This window comes from Eubalaena glacialis, chromosome 1 (genome assembly GCF_028564815.1).
Source record: "Eubalaena glacialis isolate mEubGla1 chromosome 1, mEubGla1.1.hap2.+ XY, whole genome shotgun sequence".
Lineage (NCBI taxonomy): Eukaryota > Metazoa > Chordata > Mammalia > Artiodactyla > Balaenidae > Eubalaena > Eubalaena glacialis.
Window position 1 is genome coordinate 82047782 of NC_083716.1, and position 21628 is coordinate 82069409.

The 21628-nt window shown below is 43.1% G+C and overlaps 1 protein-coding gene across 4 annotated transcripts in view; it reads right to left on the reverse strand.

Annotated features, from left to right (window-relative positions):
* Positions 1-2429: 2429 nt before the first annotated feature.
* CHRM3 (cholinergic receptor muscarinic 3) overlaps positions 2430-21628 on the reverse strand; it is a 526832-nt gene continuing 507633 nt past the window's right edge. For all 4 annotated transcript variants that reach the window (XM_061198258.1, XM_061198253.1, XM_061198264.1 and 1 more), the window contains one exon: positions 2430-4803. In XM_061198258.1, the coding sequence (XP_061054241.1) occupies positions 3012-4784 (1773 nt within the window). In that variant the 5' untranslated portion in view covers positions 4785-4803 and the 3' untranslated portion in view covers positions 2430-3011. The remainder of the gene's footprint in view (positions 4804-21628) is intronic.

The following is a 21628-nucleotide window of genomic DNA, read 5'->3' on the forward strand; positions in this document are numbered from 1 at the left end:
CACTTCTCTTATCCATCTGGTAGATCCTGGAGAATAGAGAATGGGAGAACAGGGTTGGGGGTGCATGCGCACGTGTGTGTGTGTGTGTGTGTGTGTGTGTGTGTTGGGGGGGTGCTTTCTTCATGTGTAGTTTATTTAGGTTTGATTATTTTACTCTCAATTAAAGTGGATAATCATGAAAGCTCTGCAAACCTCATTCACATGGATTGAAAACAATTTGATTCCCATCTGGGGGGATGATCTTATGTAAATGCTGAATACCTTTTCTAGTGACAAAGTCCTTTGAGAAATGCATATGCAGCTATGTCTGGTTTTAAACACTTCACTACATCTTTGATTACACTTCTAAATTTTCCAAACTCAAAAGAATCTGTTTTTCTTATTTTCTTTTTCTGAAAATGACCTAAGAGTTGGACATATATTTCTATAAACAGAGTCAGTAGACAGTATTTAAAAGCAGCTTTCATTCACGAGAGATTTAAAAATAATTCGATAATTAAACCAGTAACAGAAGAGCTGACGTCTTGGACGTCTTTCTTTTCTTCCATTCTCAGCATCATAAAAGGACAAGGATGAGGAGATAATCATGTTTAAGTAGAGTTGTTATTAACCTTCACAGTTCTGCTAAAACTTACGTTTCTCCATTTCTTAAATTTAATTCTATTTTTTTTTTTAAATACAGGAAACAGTCTTTTGAGAGGGAGGCAAGATAGGAGATTCAAAGAGAATGGGAATTACTGATGTACAGGGAGACTTGAATCAGCATTCACAAATTTATTAGTGCCAGGCCAACGTGAGTAATAAAATATAGATGCACTTGCTCACTAGACATTTCACAGGTTAATAACATAACATTCTGTAGTTTGCTATACATGTTAGAAAATAGTCTCTGTTTTTTCTTATTCTTTGGTCGAATGTGGGCCAAAAAATTAATTCTTTCAATTATGCCGATTTGCCTTTTTTTGCCCTTGTCACGTGATTTCAAATACACTGGTGGAGGGTTGCTTTGACCGGTTCCCATCAGGTTTAACTAGAACGGTATTAAACCATTATGTTGAAGTTAAAGTTGACTTTTTATTACCTAGAAAGAGTTAGGTACCTCCTGGCACCAACAGGATGACTTTTTCCTCTTCTTAGCCACAAGAAAGCTCGATATACCCTACCCATTGCTCAAGTGGACCTTAAAGAATCACTTTCAAGGGACACCACCTGCTGAAGACTGAAGAGTAATATTTATCAACATTAAATAGAACTCGGTGAAATATGCATAAATACATCTCCATATAAACATAACACAAAATTAAATAGTTCAGAAACACAGACACCACTGAGTACACTTCCACTGTTGTCAAAATCTGCTGTAAACACCAGCTCACACCGAACACAAAAGCAGCTTCTACCCTGGCTCCGGGTTCACACCACGGAGACCCTGTACAGAGGGAAGATTTCTCCTCAGCCCCCCGCCTCCCGCCCCTCCCACTCCCCACACAGCCCACAAAAGGAAAAAAAAGAACCCTAACACCTACAGCAGCAACACAGACGACGGCTACAGCAGCAGCCCTCCCCTCCCCCAAACAGAACAGTTAGCGTTTGGGCCAATTCAGAAGAGAATACAAAATCACTTTTTAGAAATGTACTAAGGAAATCAATTTGAAGCAATACTTTTCAAAGTGTAATACTTTCTTTAGAGGACTTCTGACTTCACGAACCCCACCCATTCCTGGGTAAAGGTTGCACAATGAACACCAGAAAGCACTGGCCCCAGCTAAGTGACAAAAGGTGTAAGCCCTTTTTCATTTAAAGATGTCAAGTAGCAAGAAATCGAATCCCGTGTTCTTTGCCCCTCAGAAGGTCTCTTCTGCTTTGCCCCATGTAATGCTGTGTATGACATTCAAACGTGACACTATTATTGAGTTTCAAGCAGGTAAGATAGCAAAGGTTTTGTTGGGAAACATTCAGATTTGGACCATTCAATTCAAACCTGTGGATGCGGTTCATTCTTAGAGCTCAGAGGGGCCCCCATTTGATTTAGCTCTGTTGAGGGTGTCCACAAAGGTAACAGCTTACTCAGAGTCTGGTCGAACCTTGGTGCTCATCTGACTCACCAGGCTGACCGCTCCACACAGACCAGCCCGGAGGGCCTGGCTATTCTCTGCTGCATAGTCTTCGGGAAAACAGCCCTGGTTTCCAAAACACTACCCGGGGTTTAAGTTCACCTTTACGTTGTGTTAGGATCCTAGAGAAACGTCAGTCACCAAAGTACTGAAAGAATATATTGCCGGAACAATTTGCCAGTTCAGTGATTCCCATTATATTATATACACTATGTGTGTGTGCGTGGAATTCACACACATACACACACACACACATATATATATATACATATATACTTATGTATCTTTTATTTGTATGAAACTTGAACTGCACAAAACAGTACTTTGCAAGAATCAAGAATCAAGTCCACAAATAGAGTTCAACGACACACCAATGAGAAGACGGGGAGCTCTATTGGGACGAGAAGGTGAGGCTTTGCAACGTACGAAAGAATTTCAGAACCACGGATTCACTAGCCTGACATGTTCCACGTGGGATCTGGATCGACACTTTGGGGATCCTTGGAAAGAACAGGGAAACTGGGCCAGCTAGGTACGCTCACCGAGATTCCAGAGCTAATGGGAATGAAAAGGCCCAGGCAGACCAATTTGGGTATATAATTGCTATGAAACAATTCTTTCTTTCTCTTTAAGAAAAAACAAAGTCTATTTCAGAATAAATTTCTTTATATTCAGTAATACGCTTATTTATTTATTTTTGGCTGAATTGGTATTTGACTTTTGATATTAAAATGGATTTATTTCATGGATCGGTAAACAGGCAGCTTCTTTCACATCTGGGTGATAAAGACATTTTTTATCAGCGCCAGAAATCACCCCCACCCTCGCCTCACTCCCTCCTAAGGTCTGTGGGTTGATGTGTGCGTTTGGTGACTGCTATTGACAACACACCTCATTCTACAAGGCCTGCTCGGGCACCCGCTTGTGGAAAATGACCGACTGTCTTTGCTGGTACTGCTGCTTGCGCCTCTTCCTTTTGTCACACTGGCACAACAGCAGCATCTTGAAAGTGGTTCTGAATGTTTTGTTGCACAGGGCATAGCACACGGGGTTCACGGTGCTGTTGATGTAGCACAGCCAATAGCCCAGATTCCAATAGGTTTTGGGGATGCAGCTGTCACAAAAGGTATTCACCAGAACCATAATATTGTAGGGGGTCCAGGTGATGATGAAGGCAAGCAAGATGGCGCTGAGGGTCTGGGCCGCCTTCTTCTCCTTGATGAGGGACATCCGTTTCCGCTTAGTGATCTGGCTTCTGGTCTTCAGAGCAAACCTCTTGGCCAGAGTAGCTTCCTTAAAGGACAGAGGCAGGGTGGCCGTGGTCTTGCCCACTGAGGAGTTGACATCAGAGGCCTTGGCTGTGTCCACGGCTGACTCTAACTGGATGGGAAGCTTGGAGAAGCTTTTCTGAAAACTGCCTCCGTCGTCCATGCTCTTTTGGGCCTGCAGTTTGCTGGCTTTCGTCTCTAAGTCCACTGCCCCCAGCTCCTCCTCCGGCACCTGCAGGTTGTCTGACGAGGGTAATTTGGTGGAGCTGAGGATGGTGCTGTGACCTGGAAGCTTGAGCACGATGGAGTAGATGGCTCTTGTCTCCGAGCCAATGTCCTCCTCATCGGAGGAAGCGGAATTTTCCAGGGAGGCGGCAGCGTCATTGTTATTCCAGCTGTCACTGCTGCTGTGGTCTTGGTCCATTTGCTCGGCGCTGGGCTTCCAGCTCTTGGTTGTGAACCAGAAGTGGCAGCGTCCGTACTTCCTCCTGGCTGAGCGTTTCATGCTTTGCTGTTGAAGCTCATAGCTGCTGCAGCTTCGAGAACTACCTGTGGGATGGACAAAGTTCTCTGCCTCTGCCTCTGTCCCAGAGGCCTGCAGCCCAGCAAGCTCTTTGGTACGTTTTTCAGTTTCCTTATAGATCCTCCAGTATAAAATAGTCATAATGGTGACAGGCATATAAAAGGCAGCGATGGCCGTGCCAAAGGTGATGGTGGGCTCACTGAGGAACTGGATGAAACACTCCCCTGGAGGCACAGTTCTCTTCCCAACAAAGTATTGCCAGAACAAGATGGCAGGAGCCCAAAGGATGAAGGAGATGACCCAAGCCAGACCTATCATCACACCAGCTCGCTTTGTTGTTCGTTTGGCTCGGTACGTGAGCGGCCTCGTGATGGAAAAGTACCTGTCAAAGCTAATGACCAGAAGATTCATGACGGAGGCATTGCTAGCCACGTAGTCAATGGAAAGCCAAAGGTCACAGGCCAAGTTCCCTAAAGCCCATCGGTTCATGATGATGTAGGTAGTAAACAGATTCATTGAAATGACCCCAATAATCAGGTCAGCACAGGCCAGACTTAAGAGGAAGTAGTTGTTGACGGTCTTCAGTTGCTTGTTGACCTTGAATGCCACTATCACCAGGATGTTGCCGATGATGGTCACCAAGGCCAGGACGCCCGTTAAGAATGCAATGAAGACCACTTGCCAGATGGTATGACCTCCCAGAGGGTCACTGGTGGTGCCATTTGGAGAGGAGAAATTCCCAGCTGCCCGAGAAATGTTGTAGCTGCCAAAATGAGTAACCGTTCCTGGGGGCAGCCCTGCATCGGAAGGGCCGTGAATCCAGGAAGAGCTGATGTTCGGAAACAAAGGTGAGGTTGTATTGTTATTGTGCAAGGTCATGGTGACTCTCTGACATAGTCTGGGGAGAAAAGAGAAAAGATGGAGTCAGGACCATTTCTGCCTTCATTGGATTTGTTCTTTGCATTGCATCCTTTAAAAGTAGCACTCCTCCTATTATTGGATAATAGGACCTATGTTATAGGCGAACCTGGGAGAGTCCAGCACATCAGTTCATCCCCTTATTTTAAAGCTGAGGAGTTGTCAACTTTATTTCGATAAAAATAGATAAATTAAGTAAAGGTGAGGAGCACAGGGCAGGCAGAGATCGATTTGTTCAAGGTAGGTAGCACGATTAGCTGGTGACATGCACTGAATATTGTGTTTTTTCTCCACATTTTCCACCTTTCTAAATACAGACCACATATACTTCCACATGATGTTGTTATCAAACAAAATCTTCCTTCCTTCTCTTTCTTTGAAAAGTAGGGGAAAAATAGTAGACGCATATATGATACTCATCCAGCATAGCTTTATCATCACACTACATGAGAAATTGATCTTATTCATTTGCATTTTATCCACCTGGGCATTTACCTAACCCAGGCTTCAAACATAAGCAACTTTAAGGCAATTCCAGCCATGTAAGCCTCACTGGAATAAGCAACAGCAACCTGGAGCAAGGCGGGAAATATGCATAAATCACTTTACATTATATTATCTCTTTAACACACAGAAAAAGTAATGTATTGGTTCCTTGTAATGGCTGGGAACAGTATACGAGGCAGCTATCTTTTGCTTGATAATATACAGAACCTTGACCAGACTGTTCTAAACTGACCGAACCAGTTTTGAATATTTCTAGTATTTAGATATGTTATTTCTAGCTATGAAAAAGCATGTTAGCACCACACACATTTGCATATAAATAGTTGGAAAACTGCAATTAGTTCTTTTTTTAATTTAATTTTTAATTTTATATAGCAGTATAGTTGATTTACAATGTTGTGTTAGTTTCAGGTGTACAGCAAAGTGATTCAGTTGCACATACACATGTATTCATTCTTTTTCAGATTCTTTTCCCATAGAGGTTATTACAGAGTATTGAGCAGAGTTCCCTGTGCTCTACAGTAGGTCCTTACTAGTTATCTATTTTATACATAGTAGTGTGTATATGTCAGTCTCAGTCTCCTAACTTATCCCCCATCCCGCTCCCCCCCACCTTTCCCCTTTGGTAACCATAACTTTGTTTTCGAAGTCTGTGAGTCTGTTTCTGTTTTGTAAGTAAGTTCATTTGCATCACTCCTTTTCTTTGGCAATTAGTTCTTTCAAACACGTGTTACCAAAATAAATAAATAACCAAGAATTGTTACAATGAATGCATCTCTAGTAAGACCCTCTATGCTGTCACGGAAAGCCTTGGTTGAGACCAGCTCCAACCTCTCAGAACCTCCAGAGTTTTACTTCCAGGACGCAACTGACTCAGGGATTCTCACACCACCAATCTCTGTGGACTTTATTCAGTAAATCATTCCTCAACGAGTGTCATTCTAAGAATTCAACGTTTGAGAATCACAGCAAAAATCTATTGAGAACACTTCTGCTGTGTTTTGGCTCTTGGTTAAAATGTTCAGCTGTAAATTCTTACAGTGCAAATCTGTGTACCCATGCACATGGTTAAGAGTCCTAAATCAAACCTTTAGGTATTGCAGGTCAGGGTATCTCTCAAAGGAGTGTAGTCAGATTCACACACTGCCTTTTGGAAAGAGCTTAGGGTGTAGCAGGAAGATTTTGGAGTCCCAAAGGCATAGGTTCAAATCTTAGTTCAACCACTTCCTGAGGGTGAGATCTTGGGTATTATTTAACCTCTTTGAGTCCCAGTTTCCTCATTGAAAAATGGGAATGAAACATTCTGTATAATGGAATAAATTCAACCTAGAATTCAATAGTAAGTGGTGAAAGAAACTTTGTCTCTCATCAAAATGTTTTAATACATGTAAAGTACTTAGACCAGAGTCTGCAGGTAGTACATGCTACATAAGTGTAGTGTCTGCTGTTTTATTATTATTATTTTTTTGCTGAACAGTGAACTCACTTTGCTTTGGTGGCCAAGATGCTCAGAGGTCAATTTAGCACAATTATTAATGACAGAAGAGAATATTTATTAGACACTTCCTACGTGGTACACATTTTGTAAACCATCATATGCACTGTCTCATTTAATCTTTAAAATAACATCATTTTAACAGGAAATCGAGACCCAGAGAGTTAAGTAATTTGTCCAAAGATTCAAGCTAACAAGTGAAGGTAAAGGGGCAGAGATTCACAACCAGATAATCTGAGCCTACTGCCTCCTTGTTTAACTGTGGTATTACTCTGTCTCACCACCAGGTCATCCATACAACTAGTCCCTCCTAACTGGTTATAACTCATTATACACCTCTTTAAAGTATAATTGAAGAACATTGAAAAGTGTGTATATGCAGTATATATGTACCATGTGTGTGTACATACATTCACGGTTGGACCTATGAAAGCATACACACTTTTACATATATAAAATACACTTACATATATTCACTTCAGCACTATTTGCAATAGTAGAATATTGGAAATAGTCTAAATATTATAATGTATTATTCTGTTACAGAGAAGAATAGTTTAAGAACTGTATAATTCATCACTATTTTCCCATAGATGAAATCTACATTGCACTAATTTCCAATTATAGGTAATTGATGCATTTTTTTTCTTCTTTACTCCTTTTTATTTCTCTGGGTTTTATTAGGTGTTGTCAGCTCACCTATATTTCCAACTCCCTCTCAGCGAGGGGATGTCCATATCTGGGAAGTGCTCCATGCTGTTTGGGGTACTCACATTTATGGTTTCTTCCAAGATACATGTATGGAAAGTCTATCTGCTGTCTCCTCTCCACCCAGATCCCGGTTCACCTTAGTTCTATAGGTGTTTGCCTTGGAATCCCCCCCATCACACCTGCAACTACATATATGAATGAGATCAGCCTTGTCTTTAATGAGACACCTCTGCTCAATGTGCCGTCTCTGAGGTTAGTAACCACTTTTCTACTAGGAGGTCTAGGATCCCTCTCCTACGTCCTCTACTACATATGTTCAGATAAGGATCACTTTTTTCTTTTTTGCATTTTCACCCTTATTCATGCATTTCTCTTTTTCCTGCACCATCCCTTGCTAAGTTTTTATATACAGACAGTCTCCAGCTTCATGAGGTTTAGACTTGATTTTTCAACTTTACGGTGATACAAAAGTGACATGCATTCCAGTGGAAACCATACTTTGAATTTTGATCTCTTCTCCAGGTGAGTGATACAAGTTACAATAGTTTCTCGTGATGCTGGGCAGTGGCAGAGAGCTGCAGCTCTCAATCAGCCACACGATCATGAGGGTAAACAACTGATACACTTACAACCATTCTGTACCCAGACCACCATTCTGGTTTTCACTTTCAGTACAGTATTCAATAAGTAACATGAGCTATTCAACACTTCGTTATAAAATAGGCTTTGTGTGAGATGTTTTTACCCAACTGTAGGCTAATGTGAGTGTCCTGAGCATGTTTAAGGCAGGGTAGGCTCAGCTATGATGTTCGGTAGGTTTAGGTGTATTAAATGTATTTTCAATTTACAACATTTTCAACTTACAATGGGTTTATCAGGAGCAACCCTATCATAAGTCAAGGAAGGTTTGTGCTCTCTGAACAGCTTTTATCTTCCCACCACCTTTCACTCCAAAGCTTCCTGGACACAGCAGCTAAGTCTCCTTGTCCCCTGCTTGGGTTGGGTTAGGGCCCATTTTACGCTCCTCGCTTCCTCCTACTCCCTCCCCACCCCAGTCACTGGTGTGCTCTGAATCTCACGTAACCTTCTCTAGCACCTTTTAAGACACTTAAAATACTTTCTAGGTCTCTGCTTTCATGTCATATGGAATTGATCACGTTCTATAGACCTATTTTTATCATTTATGCCATGCTGATTTTATTATAAATAAATACAATGGCTAATAATCCCACAGCTTTATATTTGTGCTGATAATACATCAGTCTTCTTTCATCTTTCTTTTTTTTTCTTTTTATCAATGCCATGCAGTGGATGGCTGTTATTTGTCTTTCCTTCAGCCATTCTTTTGGAAATGGCCTGTCATCTACAGTATGTATTTCTGGATGGGCATCAATCACATGGTCTGACTCCTCTGCCTCAGTAATGGGCCTGAAGGACATGCAAAGAGGAGCAGTAAGAGTGAATATGGGGAACTGACATGGATGTTGGAAAGAGAGAGGGTAATTCTCTGTTCCTTGGGATTCCTGGGTGCTGGTGACTATTTATACCCACATGGAAAAATCTGTGAAGCAAGCAAACACAGAGGAGAGATATGGGGGAAGGAGAGGGATGGGAGGGAATGTGGGGGAATAGAGACAGTATGATCATCATGGCCTCTCAAACCTGGATCTAGCCATTCCTGAAGTCAACTCTGCCTCTTTGAACTTGCCAGTTATGTAAGCCAACCATTTCCTTTGCTGCCTGGGCTACCTGAGAAAGGTTACTGTCATCGGCAACTGAAAGGGTCCTTATTAACATAACTGCCATCAGCTACATCAGCACTTCTCACTGAACCACTACTAGCTTTAGGTCATTAAGATTGGTGCCACTGAATTCAGTAAGTCAAGACTCTGCCTTCCAAGGACTTACACCTTAGATGAGATACAGGACATGGATAACATAATTTTAAAAAGCACATAGTTTTTAAGGAAATGTCACATTGCTCACTGCAAATAACACATTATGTTTGTACAAATTAATATCAATTTATTTTGCTCAGTTGACCGATAATAGTGAAGAATATAAGTAGGAACTTTGGAAATAAGCCCGAGATCAATTCTCTCTTTCAGTTCATTTCTGTGACTCGTGAGGGCAATACACGTTATACAATATTCCAGTCCAATTATGCTTTGTTGGAATACAGAGTATAAAAGAAACCAGAATTGAGGAAAGACACCTACACTTAGGACCAGCTTTCTATAATGGGTTGATTAAATACCTGTCCTGGTGTTTCTGGTGTCTAGGGGTATCTTGACTCATCATCAGAAAACCTGTGAACCACAAATTGTTAGGTGATCTTTGACCTGAAATCTTTGGCATACTTACCAGTAGCCATTGTTCTTTTTATAATTCAACATTAATTCACTATCTAATATCACTTAAAAGTTTCAGATACTGTGTGCATTAGCACTATGCCTGAAAAAACAATGTACATATTTTAATTAAAAAATAATGCTGTTGGAAAAATGGCACTGATAGACTTGGTTGATGCAGGGTTGCTACAAACTTTCAATTTGTTAAAAATGCAATTATCTGTGAAGAGCAGTAAAGCGAAGTGCAATAAAACAAGATATGTCTTTACTGACCTAAATAGAGACTAATGTAACCAGAAATAAATCCATGTATATATGGTCAGTTGGTCTTTAAATACTCTAGTAGAGACAGAGCTTTGAGATAAGGTCTTTTGAGCTGCAAACACATTGATCTTGGAGCATTAAGGGATGGTGCAGTGGCCTAAACATTAGGCAAATAAGAAAGATCTCCCTCCCCCAACCTTCACTCAGGTCCCTGTACCCGAGACATATTCCATCACCTTTTTCTCTGGGCTCCATGCCACTGTGCCATATTCATCTCATAAAAAGGATCCTCCCATTCTGGAGGCTTGACAATTGATGTCTTGTTAGTACACAGCATGACATCAGAAGAACCTGATCAAAAGTTCATAAGGACTTCAACACAGAATATCTGAAAGTTCTTATTAGACGTGATAGTCACCCAACGCCTTTCTTCCTGTACAGCTATCCTTTCATAAGTAATATGTGACCTCCTAAGAATCAGGGGTTCTAGTTGAGACCGAGATGAAACAACGATAAACCTGGACTAAATGTATTCTGTTTAAGGTGCTTTTTCTGAGAAAGGGATGTCACGTCTATGCTCCATGCTCTTTTCCTCATCCTGACTCAACAGCCTATATGCTGTGCAGTTAGTATATTTTGAGTCAAGGGAGGTCATGGTTAGTGCTCATTGAATTGACTTATATTGGTGAGGAGAGCTAAGGGAAACATTTCTTTTTAATGCTCCGGAAGAAACAGGTGGTGGGAACAGAGAGGCCTGTAAGCCTGCTGACCTTAGTACTTTGTAAGCGGTCCCAGGCAGGAATGCAGCCCGCATGAGGGCAAACGGGGTTATCACATAGGAGCAGAAGGGGGCAGGGGGTGGCTCTAGATCCGCTCTGGGATTTACAGCAGGTTCCTGCCCAGGGTGGGAGCTGGGGGCTGTGGGGTCCCTGGGACATTCAGGGCGTTGCTACTGAAGTGGTGCAGGCCCAGACCCCAGGCAAGGAGCTCAAAACTGAACATGATCCTGCCGGTGGGCGAGACGAGCACCTTCTAGAGCCCTCCTGGATTCTGGGAGGAGGGTCATCCTTCCATGTGGGTTAGTTACAACTCTGTACATATAGGATGGTTCTTGATTTCATCTCTGAGTATATATAGATTTCCAGACCGTTTTCACTTCATTCCATCTAGGAGCACAAACAGAATTGATTCACTTAGTTTTTCAAAATGTAAGTCGGGAGCCAATTAGTGGGCCAGCATGAGAATAAAAAAGAAAAGGAAATAAACAGAATTGAATGGGACATAGCAGAACACGAACCACATAATGATAACAGTACTGTTTCATAAAAGTTCTGATTAGCGCATGTGCACACACACACCCACACATTCAATATATAGGCATGATGTAAAGTGTATTTTGTACTGTGGGTCACATTCAACAATGTTTGAAAACCACTGCAGTTGATAGTTTGACATCTTTTTAAAATTTAAAAGGAGAAAGTGAAGGAGAAAATATGAAAGAACAATTTGAGAGTACTAAGTTTAGAGGAAAGCGAAGGACACTCATGAGAAATTAACTCCCTTCCCCCTAGTTATGGAATAAAATTTTTCTGGGATTATAAATCTGTAAAATATATAGATAACTTTAAAAAAAAATGTTTAAATATCTGATATGAAAATACATGCGAAAGTTCTTAGAGAGTCCTAAAAGGCCAATATAAATCTGAAGGCTTTGTCTAAATGAATTCTACCTCTATTATTATAATTTTAATCATGAAGGCTCAGGGAAAAAAAGGAAAAATATCTTGCAATTCACAATCATGCTTTTTTCTAAGACCAATTATTTAGTGCTTCTTCCATATTCGAAATCTGGTATGCTTCATGTTGCAGGGTTTGTTTCGGGTCTCTCTTGGACTGCCTTCTTTGCTAAGAGTGTCTTTGTTTTCTGTCATAATTCATCACAGTATTCAAGCTAAAATGACTTTTCCCGAAACTAGCTTGGTCGGGCACAGGAAATGCCACCGCCGACCACTAGGTGGCAGAGCTGACTCGGAGAACAACCTCTCCAGCAGGCGCCAAAGCGCCGCCTGTTTCCCCAGGCTGGTGATGGGGAAACTTCAGCTTAGTTCAGTCATGCAGTCCGTGAAGGATATCAAACAGGGTCAACACACGCTCGGCAATCAAACATGTCTTTAAAGGGCATCCAACCTTTTCAGACGCGCACAGTCAGAATCAAACTTTGTGAACTCAGCTCGTGTTATTCATTTCAAGCTGCAGGGAGGACAGATGTGCCCTAATATGGTGCAGTCACTCCTGGTGCAAAACAGAACATCCCAGAAGCCAAAACTGGAACAGAATTCCATTTAATAAGGACAAAGCTTGTTTTCAAAAAGTGGATGCATCGTGCTGCCTCCCTTGGTTGCCGCCTTTCATATGTTTTATTCAGTTTGACAACAAAAATGAAGGCTGCTTGGAAAAGCACTTGCATCAGCACTGCCTAGGCATAGAAGTTGCTACTGAAATAACATGGTTTTTACCTTAAAAACAAAAGCCTAAATGGGACTAATGATTATCTGCCTCAGCACTCTCAAGCCTTTGTTATTAGAATTTCTAGAGAAATGACAAGAAATGAAAAACAGAGGGGAAGCAGTTCTTTTTAAATATCTGGGGGCTTCCCTGGTGGCACAGTGGTTAAGAATCCGCCTGCCAATGCAGGGGACACGGGTTCGCGCCCTGGTCCGGGAAGACCCCACATGCCGCGGAGCAACTAAGCACGGGTGCTACAACTGCGCTCTAGAGCCTGCGAGCCACAGCTACTGAGCCCACGTGCCACAACTACCGAGCCCACATGCCTAGAGCCCGTGCTCCGCAACAAGAGAAGCCACCGCAATGAGAAGCCCACGCACCGCAACAAAGAGTAGCCCCCACTCGCCGCGACTAGAGAAAGCCCGCCGTAGCAACGAAGACCCAACACAGCCAAAAATAAAAATAAATAAATTTAAAAATAAATAAATAAATATCTGTAAGCCCACTTTGCCCACAGGAGTCCATGCACTCCCCCTGCAGTCCTTTTCTGAGGGAAAAAGAGGGACAGAGTGCAGCTGGATTCTGTTCCACTGCAAACCTTTATGACCTAAGGTACGTTCAGTATGGTTTCAACATTCTGCAAATTCATTGTTATTTATTAATATTTTGAAGACCGTGCTTTTGCAATGTTATTAGAGCTAACATAATTGTAGAAATAATTCTGATAGGAAATCTTTTTAGTGAAAACAATCATTTGGGCTAAATATTTCTTACATCTCCATTTACATACTGAAAGGACAAGAAAGTTGAAGAAAGTTCTTCTGGCTTGATTTTGACTTCTTGTGATTACTTTAAGTTAGAGTAGCTATGATTTTTTTCAAGGTCCATATTTATCAGAGTATTTATTTTTGTATCTGGACATAGTCCATACATGTGATTTCCTTTTAAACTTCAGCCTACATGTGTCCTGCCCAATTCACACATGTACAGAAGACTATCTGTTTGCAAAGAAAGTAGAAGTAAGCGGGAGACACGTAGAAAACAGTGTAACAAGCCCTGCCACGATGCATTAGGGTCAGAAACATACTGATTCTGCCACATGGGCACATTATCTGAGTCCTCTGATCCTGCTTCCTCATCTATAAAACGAGGATTATCATATTTCAGGATTGGATAGAATGTGTAGAAAACACTCAGTATAGTCTGACGGGTCCATGGCAGTTTCTCAAAAATGGTAAGACTAATTGAATAATTTTCTATGACTGTTTGATTTTATAGATTGGCGCTTTTCAAGGCTAACAAGAGCTGACATTTGTTGAGTATAAAACACTTGTTGGGTTGAGGTCTCAACCCAGGGTGACTCTGTCTCCATTTGGCAATGTCTGCGGACATTTCTTGTCACAATTTGGGGAGAACGTGCTACTGGCATACAGTGTGTAGAGGCCAGGGATGCTGATAAACATCCTACAATGCACCAGACAAGCCCCTACAATAGAGAATCATCCAGCCCAAGAGGTCAATAGTGCTGAAGTTGAGAAACTCTACTATAAAGAAAGAGAGTAGAGATTCAGAAAATGTTGCAACATTCCATTTGCCAGGAGAATCTGGAAAACGTCCTGGCACTCACATACCTGGCATACTCTAAGTCTCTTCCAGAATCAGCTCACATTTAATTTCTCTGGAAATCACACTCTCCCCACTCTCCCTGAGGATGAATCTCACATTCATTTATTTGGCTCTTCAATCATTATTTCAGACAGTCAATGTGTCTGAGTGCTTACTGCAGGCCTTATGTGGAAGACAGAGTTCTTGCTGTCTAGGAACCACCTGGAGACACCATCAAATAAACAACATCACTGCAATAGAAGGAGAAAGGCGAGGCTATTTTGTGAGTTTGAGGAATGTAACTCCAGGCTGCCATGCAGTAAAAGGAGAACACAGCATTGCGAAGGTAGGACACAGACTATTCAAAGTCGACCGGCCAGTGGTCCTGCACGCCCTGCACATCCTCCCATCCGAGCCCACAGCATTTCAACTTGTCTCCCTCACTACACCGAAGATTCCGTCTTCTGCTAGTCAACTCTTTCCTCTGACATCTAGCACAATTTCCTTCCCAGAGTAGACCCAGAACTACTGTCTCCACCCCAGCATTACTGAGATGAACACTGTTACACTTTGGACAGGAGAACTGATAAGGGCTCCAGGAGATAAGCTTGGAGAAGGTAAAGGCGGCAGGAAGGAAGAAACACATTGTATTTGCAACAGGCTGGGGGCTCCAGCTGTAGGGACGGCTGACAAACTTCTCTGGGGTTCTCAAAGCGACCTCAGATATGGTGGCATTTGGCTGGGAATGACCCAAGAAAAGAAAGAGTTCGGTGGAATACATCTTTCAGGACTGGAAGAACGTGAGTGAGAGAGGAGTCTTGCCTTGATCACCAGGCCATTGCCAGGGGTGGCTTCAGCCTCTTCCACCTAAGAGAAAGAGAGATGGGTTCTCAAATAACCACACCCTCTCTTTGAAGGTTCACCTGGTAGTTGGCACAATACAAACACAAGAGTTTTCTGGAAAAACAAGCATCACATAATACACAAATTTTGTAATCACTCTTTGCTGCCGTTGAATGTACTCTGGACCTCATACCCTTAACACTGGTCACATACCCTGATGTCACTAGGAGTCCTGCAAGGTGGTACCCTGGGTTTGAGTCCTAGCTCACTGTTCACCCAGCTGTGGCATCTCCCGTTAGTTATGAAAGCTCGGAAACTCTCAGTCTCCACACACACCAGAAAATTAAGAATAGTAATAGCAGTAATACCGTATGGTTGTTAAGCAGATTCAGTGAGGTAACAGGTGAAGCATCTGATACAACTGCCATCACTCAATAGATGTTTTATAAGTGGGAGACCCCTCCTCTCCCACTTCATCCTCACACCCAGAACTGGGGTCCCTGGTGTTCCCAGTGAATTTGAGGTCCTTGATGTCTCATCGCAGAAAGAATTCAGTGAGAAACAAAATGATAGGTAAGAAGTGGATTTATTTAAAGAGAAACACAATACACAGAGTGTGGGCCATCTCAGAAGGCGAGAGGCCTTGGGAGAAACACGGTGTGGTTAGTTTTTCTAGGCTAGGTAATTTCATAGGCTAATGAGTGGGAGGATTATTCCAATTATTTTGGGGAAGGGGTGGAGATTTCCAGGAATTGGGCCACCGCCCACTTTTTGGCCTTTGGTGGTTAGCCTCAGAACTGTCATGGCACTGGTGGGTGGGTCATTTAGCTAATGTATTACAATGAGCATATAATGAGGCTCAAGGTCCACTGGAAGTCGAATATTCCGCCATCTTGGACCTAGTTGGTTCTAGCCAGTTTTTGTCATGTCCTATGGCTATGTCATTCTTTTAGAGGTTGTGCCCTGCCCCCTTCCCTCCTGTTTCAGTAGGTGGGCCGCAGGGAATTACCAAAGTCTACACCCCTTTTTCCTTGTCTGACGTTAACCAATGCTGCCCCTGCTTAGGCAGATTCTCGGAGGACCCTAACCGGTTCAGTGAAGAATTGCAGGCCCTGACTCTTTCCTTGGACTTACCTGGAAGAATGTAAATATTGTCCTTTCCCACTGCCGCACCAATGAGGAAAAGGCCTGAATTTGGGCACAGGCTACATGTTGCCCAACCACATAGAAACCCTGTGACAGCAGTACCTCTAATGGATCCCAATTGGGACTATCAACCAGGCCAGCCTGGTATCACTAGTAGGGATCACGTGATTCTTTGCCTCACTGAAGGGATGAAACGATGCATAATTAAACCTGTTAACTATGATAAGGTTAAAGAGATCACCCAAGGCCAAGATGAAAATCCAGCCCTATTTCAGGCCCGACTGGTAGATGCCCTCAGAAAGTATACGAATGTAGACCCAAATACTTTCGAGGGACACACTGTATTTGCAACTCACTTCATTAGCCAATCAGCCCCTGGCATCCGTTGGAAGCTTCAAAAGCTTGCCATGGGGTCCTAAACCCCTCTCAACCTTCTTATTGACATAGCCTTCAGTATTTTTAACAATAGAGACCAGGTTGAGGAGGAAAAGAAGGAACAGCGTGACTTAAGGAAGGAATGACAGGAAGCCAGGCTTTTGGCAGCCATCATGACAAGACCTAACCCACCACCTGATCTCCCCGAAAGTACTCCCAGAAGACCTCTGCCAAGGAAGGGAGCCTTTCTCAGCTGTGGGAGTCCTGAACACTGGAGCAAGGAATGCACAGGAAACAGGTCCCAGCCTACACCCAAAATGCCATGCCCACTCTGCAAGAAGATGGGCCACTGGAAGAGGGAATGCCCCCAGCACTGAAGGGAGAGAGGAAATTCCCCCACGCCAGTTATGACAGTGGTTGACTGATGGGACTTGGGACCTCCCAAGGCTCCTGAGGAGACTGTCATCATCACATGGGAGGAACCACGGGTGACCACTGACGTGGCAGATAAGCTTGTCCAATTTCTAGTGGACACGAGAGCCACTTACTCTGTCCTGATGTCTCATGCTAGGCCCCTTGTCCCTAAACCTGCTCTATCGTTGGGGTCAGAGGAAAGCCAAAACTAAAATATTTCGCCACCCCTCTACCTTGCACCTGGGGAAAGACTCTTATAACTCACAAGTTTCTTGTCATGCCTGAATGCCCCAGCCCATTATTGGGGAGGAATTTTCTCTCAGCCTTGGCGGCAACTCTTACTCTCTCTGAAGACCAAAGCCAAGGAGTGTGTTTGGCTGGACTATGTATTATACAAGACACAGACAGTCCAACCCAAAATATTCCCCCAGAAATTGAAAAACATAGATCCCCAGGCCTGGGATCAGGGAATCCCAGGGAAGACAAAGTTCATCACTCCTATAAAAATCACCTTAAAGGAAACTAATAACTTCCCTTCCAGGCACCAACACCCCATAAAACCAGAGGTTTGACAAGGCCTCCAACCCCTAATCTCAAATTAAATATGAGCTCTCATTAAATATGAGCTTTTGGTGCCATGTCAATCTCTCTGTAATACTCCAATCCTACCTGGTCTTCTCAGGAACCCTCATCTCTGCCATCCTTATAAAAAGCAAATTTTGCAAAAGGGAGTAAAGTAATTTAGAACTAGACTTGTCAAGAATAAGTAGAAATCCTAAGTGTCTTTTCTGTGAACATTAGTAAAAAGGGTTTAGCCATCTAGACAGGTGACCTTGATTTGTTCCATCTGCCAGAAGCCCAATTTGAATCCAACCCTTTGTAATTGATGGGTTTTACCTTGTACCTGACTCAGGGCTGAAATTCTGAAATGAGAACTATGAGGTCTCTCTGTTTGTTTGTGTGTTCATATGTATCTATATGTGTTTTAAATGTATGGTATTACCAAAATTAATTAGTAAAACAGCTCTACTTAATTGACTTAATTAAGTGCTTATATAAATACTCAGAAATATAAAACTGGCCAAAATGAATTTCAGGTTCATGTCATCTGGGAAATATTCAATACTAAACTGATATCTGGTATTAAAGGTGGCTTAAGCTTGTTGGTCTGATTAATACAGACACGTCTTTACAGTCATCAATGTTAAGTATAGTACTTCTATTGTACCTAGGTTTACTAGAGGTCAAATAAAACCTTATTACTGTATATCTGGCAAATCTGTTAGCAAGAAAAGTAACTCAAAATGGGGAAAAAAAAAACTTTTAAGAAAAGTAGGATGTGTGTTTTCAGTAAAGAAAGTATGAGGAATGGAATTGCATTTTATTAAGCAAAAAGGAAATAGGTCTGACTTAGAGCTGGCTGTTTCTGGATGGAAAAATAAAGTGATGGATACAGAAAGTGATGAAAGGTTTGTGGAAAGTGGACCCTGAGAAAAGAGTTGTGCATGATCAGGATTTTCTAAGATTGAATTACGTCTAGTCAGGTAAATGGATTTTGTTGGGAATGGGCTAGGACAAGACTGCATTTGGTTTCTCCCTCCAAAGTATTCTTGAAATGCTGCCTTTTACAACAGATTGTGTGAGTTTCTTTGCCTTTAAGTGATTTGTATTTGCTTTTGAGATCTCTTGTAACTTTGGTTGAGAAATAAGTGTTGTCTCACAGTGCCCTATGATCTTATTTGACCAAGTGTTTTAAAACTTCTTGACAAACTTCCCAAATATCAAATTTTAATTAAAGTTCTTTTGATTTCCAGCTAACTTTGGGATGCTTTAGGGGGGCCCTGAGGTAACCCAAAGAAAAATATTTAACTAGGATTATTTGGTATGTTAAGTTAAATGTAATCATTTGTAATTCTGGTTACTGTAACCAAGGTTCTTTCTCAATTACACTGTAATCAGATGTTTAACCATGCCTTTTAAGTCTTTTGTCATTTTTAGATATTTCGTACTATGATGCTGTTACAAAAAGTACTTCATCATCAAGAAGATCCACAGAAAGGCTATGGAAACAGTTACAACAGTTCCACATCAAGAAGATGGCTATGTGAGGATTTCAGCCCATACCGACTTAAAACAAGGAGTTGTCCTGCCCCTGGGGCCCCTAGATCAGGCATGCAGAGATTTTTACTCCCTGACAGGCAGGGTCGATGCCCCTACTCAGCATTGAAGCAGTTACAGAAGATGGACTGTCGCCCCTCTGCTTCCCATAAGAATATGGGAGTAAAATCTCTGGGGAAGGGAATGAAACAGGAGGGAAGGGGGCAGGGCACAACCTTTAAAAGAATGACATAGCCATAGGACATGACAAAAACTGGCTAGAACCAACTAGGTCCAAAATGGCAGAATATTCGACTTCCAGTGGACCTTGAGCCTCACCACACGCTCCTTGTAATACATTAGCTAAATGACCCACCCACCAGTGCCATGACAGTTCTGAGGCTAACCACCAAAGGCCAAAAAGTGAGCGGTGGCCCAATTCCTGGAAATCTCCACCCCTTCCCCGAAATAAGTGGAATAATCCTCCCACTCATTAGCCTATGAAATTACCCAGCCCATAAATACTAACTACGCCATGTTTCTCCCAAGGCTTCTTGCCTTCTGAGATGGCCCACACTCTGTCTGTGGAGTGTGTTTCTCTCTAAGTAAATCCACTTCTTACCTATAACTTTGTCTCTCACTGAATTCTGTCTGCAATGAGACATCAAGAACCTCAAATTCACCGGGAACACTACTACTTCCTGAAGAGGGCAAAGAGGCTCTGGCTGCATTTCTGGTATGGAAGCATAAAGAGGCTTATAGGGCAGTAGGGCAGGGGAGAGACTGAAGATGGTGGAAGAGTATTGGGGTTTGGGTCCTCTGTCTGGGGCTCCTGTTCTTCCGGGTGCCACTAGAGAGGGCTTTTGTGTAGCCCGAATGGGTCCCAGCTGGCAAGGTTCCCTAACGCAGGACTTGCATAGCTCCAGGTTTTCTCTTAGGGCCATAAAAGCCTGTACATAAGGAACTTCTGTCCATTTCCCCTGCCTTTTGCAAAAGATGTCTAGCTGTAGGATGGTACTATAGTTGAGGCTCACATTTTCTGGCCAGGCCTCATCGTCCTCAAGTTTATATTGGGGCCAGACTTCATCACAAAAGAAAATAAGCTTTTTTTGTTTTAAAGAATCTAGAGAAAATTTGTCCCAGTGACTCAAAATGCACCCGAGGGGTGAGTCCTTGGGGATGGAGGAGGTGTTCCCCATCGTTCCTTCAGGGAGAGAATGCTCCTGTACCAGAGAGGAGCACTAGCATTAAGAGGTCCCATAGGGGCTAAGACAGGACTGGTTCCAGGTGTCCCCATTCCCCTTGTCCTGTCGACTTTATCCACAATGTGGGTTAGCTACTTCCCCATGTGGCAGTCTTTTTGGCCCCAGCATTCTGGGGCACGTGTCCTATCCTGGCATCTGCAGTACCCAGGATAAGTGACCTTCCTGAAGGTTTCTCTATAGATTCTATAGATTAATCCCTGTATTCTGGGATATGTTCCCCTGGAATGGACATCCTCATGGTTCTAGGACCTATTTAAGTCCCAGCCTTTTTCTCTACAAAGGTGGTAAGTTTCGGAAAACAGGCACTGGCCATGAAGGGAGATGGTTTGTGAAAAAGGAAAAAAACCTCTCTTTTCCATTTCTTTGTGTGGGTGGCACCCCTGGGGCCTTGGTGCCATCCTCGCCCTCCCCTCTTCCCACATGTGCTCTGGCCAGTGGGCAGTGGGGCTGAGTGCAGGGGCGGATATGGCAGCTGAAGTGGAGGCACGTGACTGTAGTTAGGGGGATGGAAGGCCCCATGACCCTGGAAGGACACTCCCAATCTTGCGACACCGGGGAGGCAAGCACAGCAAATTCGGGTCATTTCCCAAGCATGTATCCCCGGGCGCGCGGTCATGTGTGTGACCCACCAAGCCTGAGTCGCCTGCCCTGCCCTAACAGGGTGGGGTCAGGGCAGACTCTGGAGGGGCCGGCCAAACACCAGGAGGTGGGGGGGTGGGGGGTGGGGGTGGGGAGGTGAAAGATGGTCCCACTACCCTGAGTCCCAACCATGTGGTTCAGGACCATCCCCCTCCTGATACCTGGGGGTTATGCGCACAGCCCGCCTACCACGTGAGGGAGCTCCCAAAGGGATCACAGCTGCTGCAACCATGGCACAAACTCTAAGTAAGGCTGTATTTCATATTTTTACACAACTGGACCTGTTAACAGTTAATCAAATGGTGGATAAGGCAAACCCAGAGGGCAAAGATCCCACGGCTCGGGTCCCTGGTTGCCTGTGACGATGGCTGGAAACTTTCCCTGACATGCCCTGCCCATATGTAACATTAGGAAGTGAAAGACCTACCAGCAAGGTTGGAGAGTGCCTGGCAGATTTCTTTTTCCCCACTTGCAGCAGAGTAAGGCACGAGATAAGAGTGGAAAGAGTGAGGTAGGGATGCAGAGTTGAGACAAGGATAATTAGGTGTAGGTGGACCAATAATAAGCCTATGACGGTAGCCGCGGGGA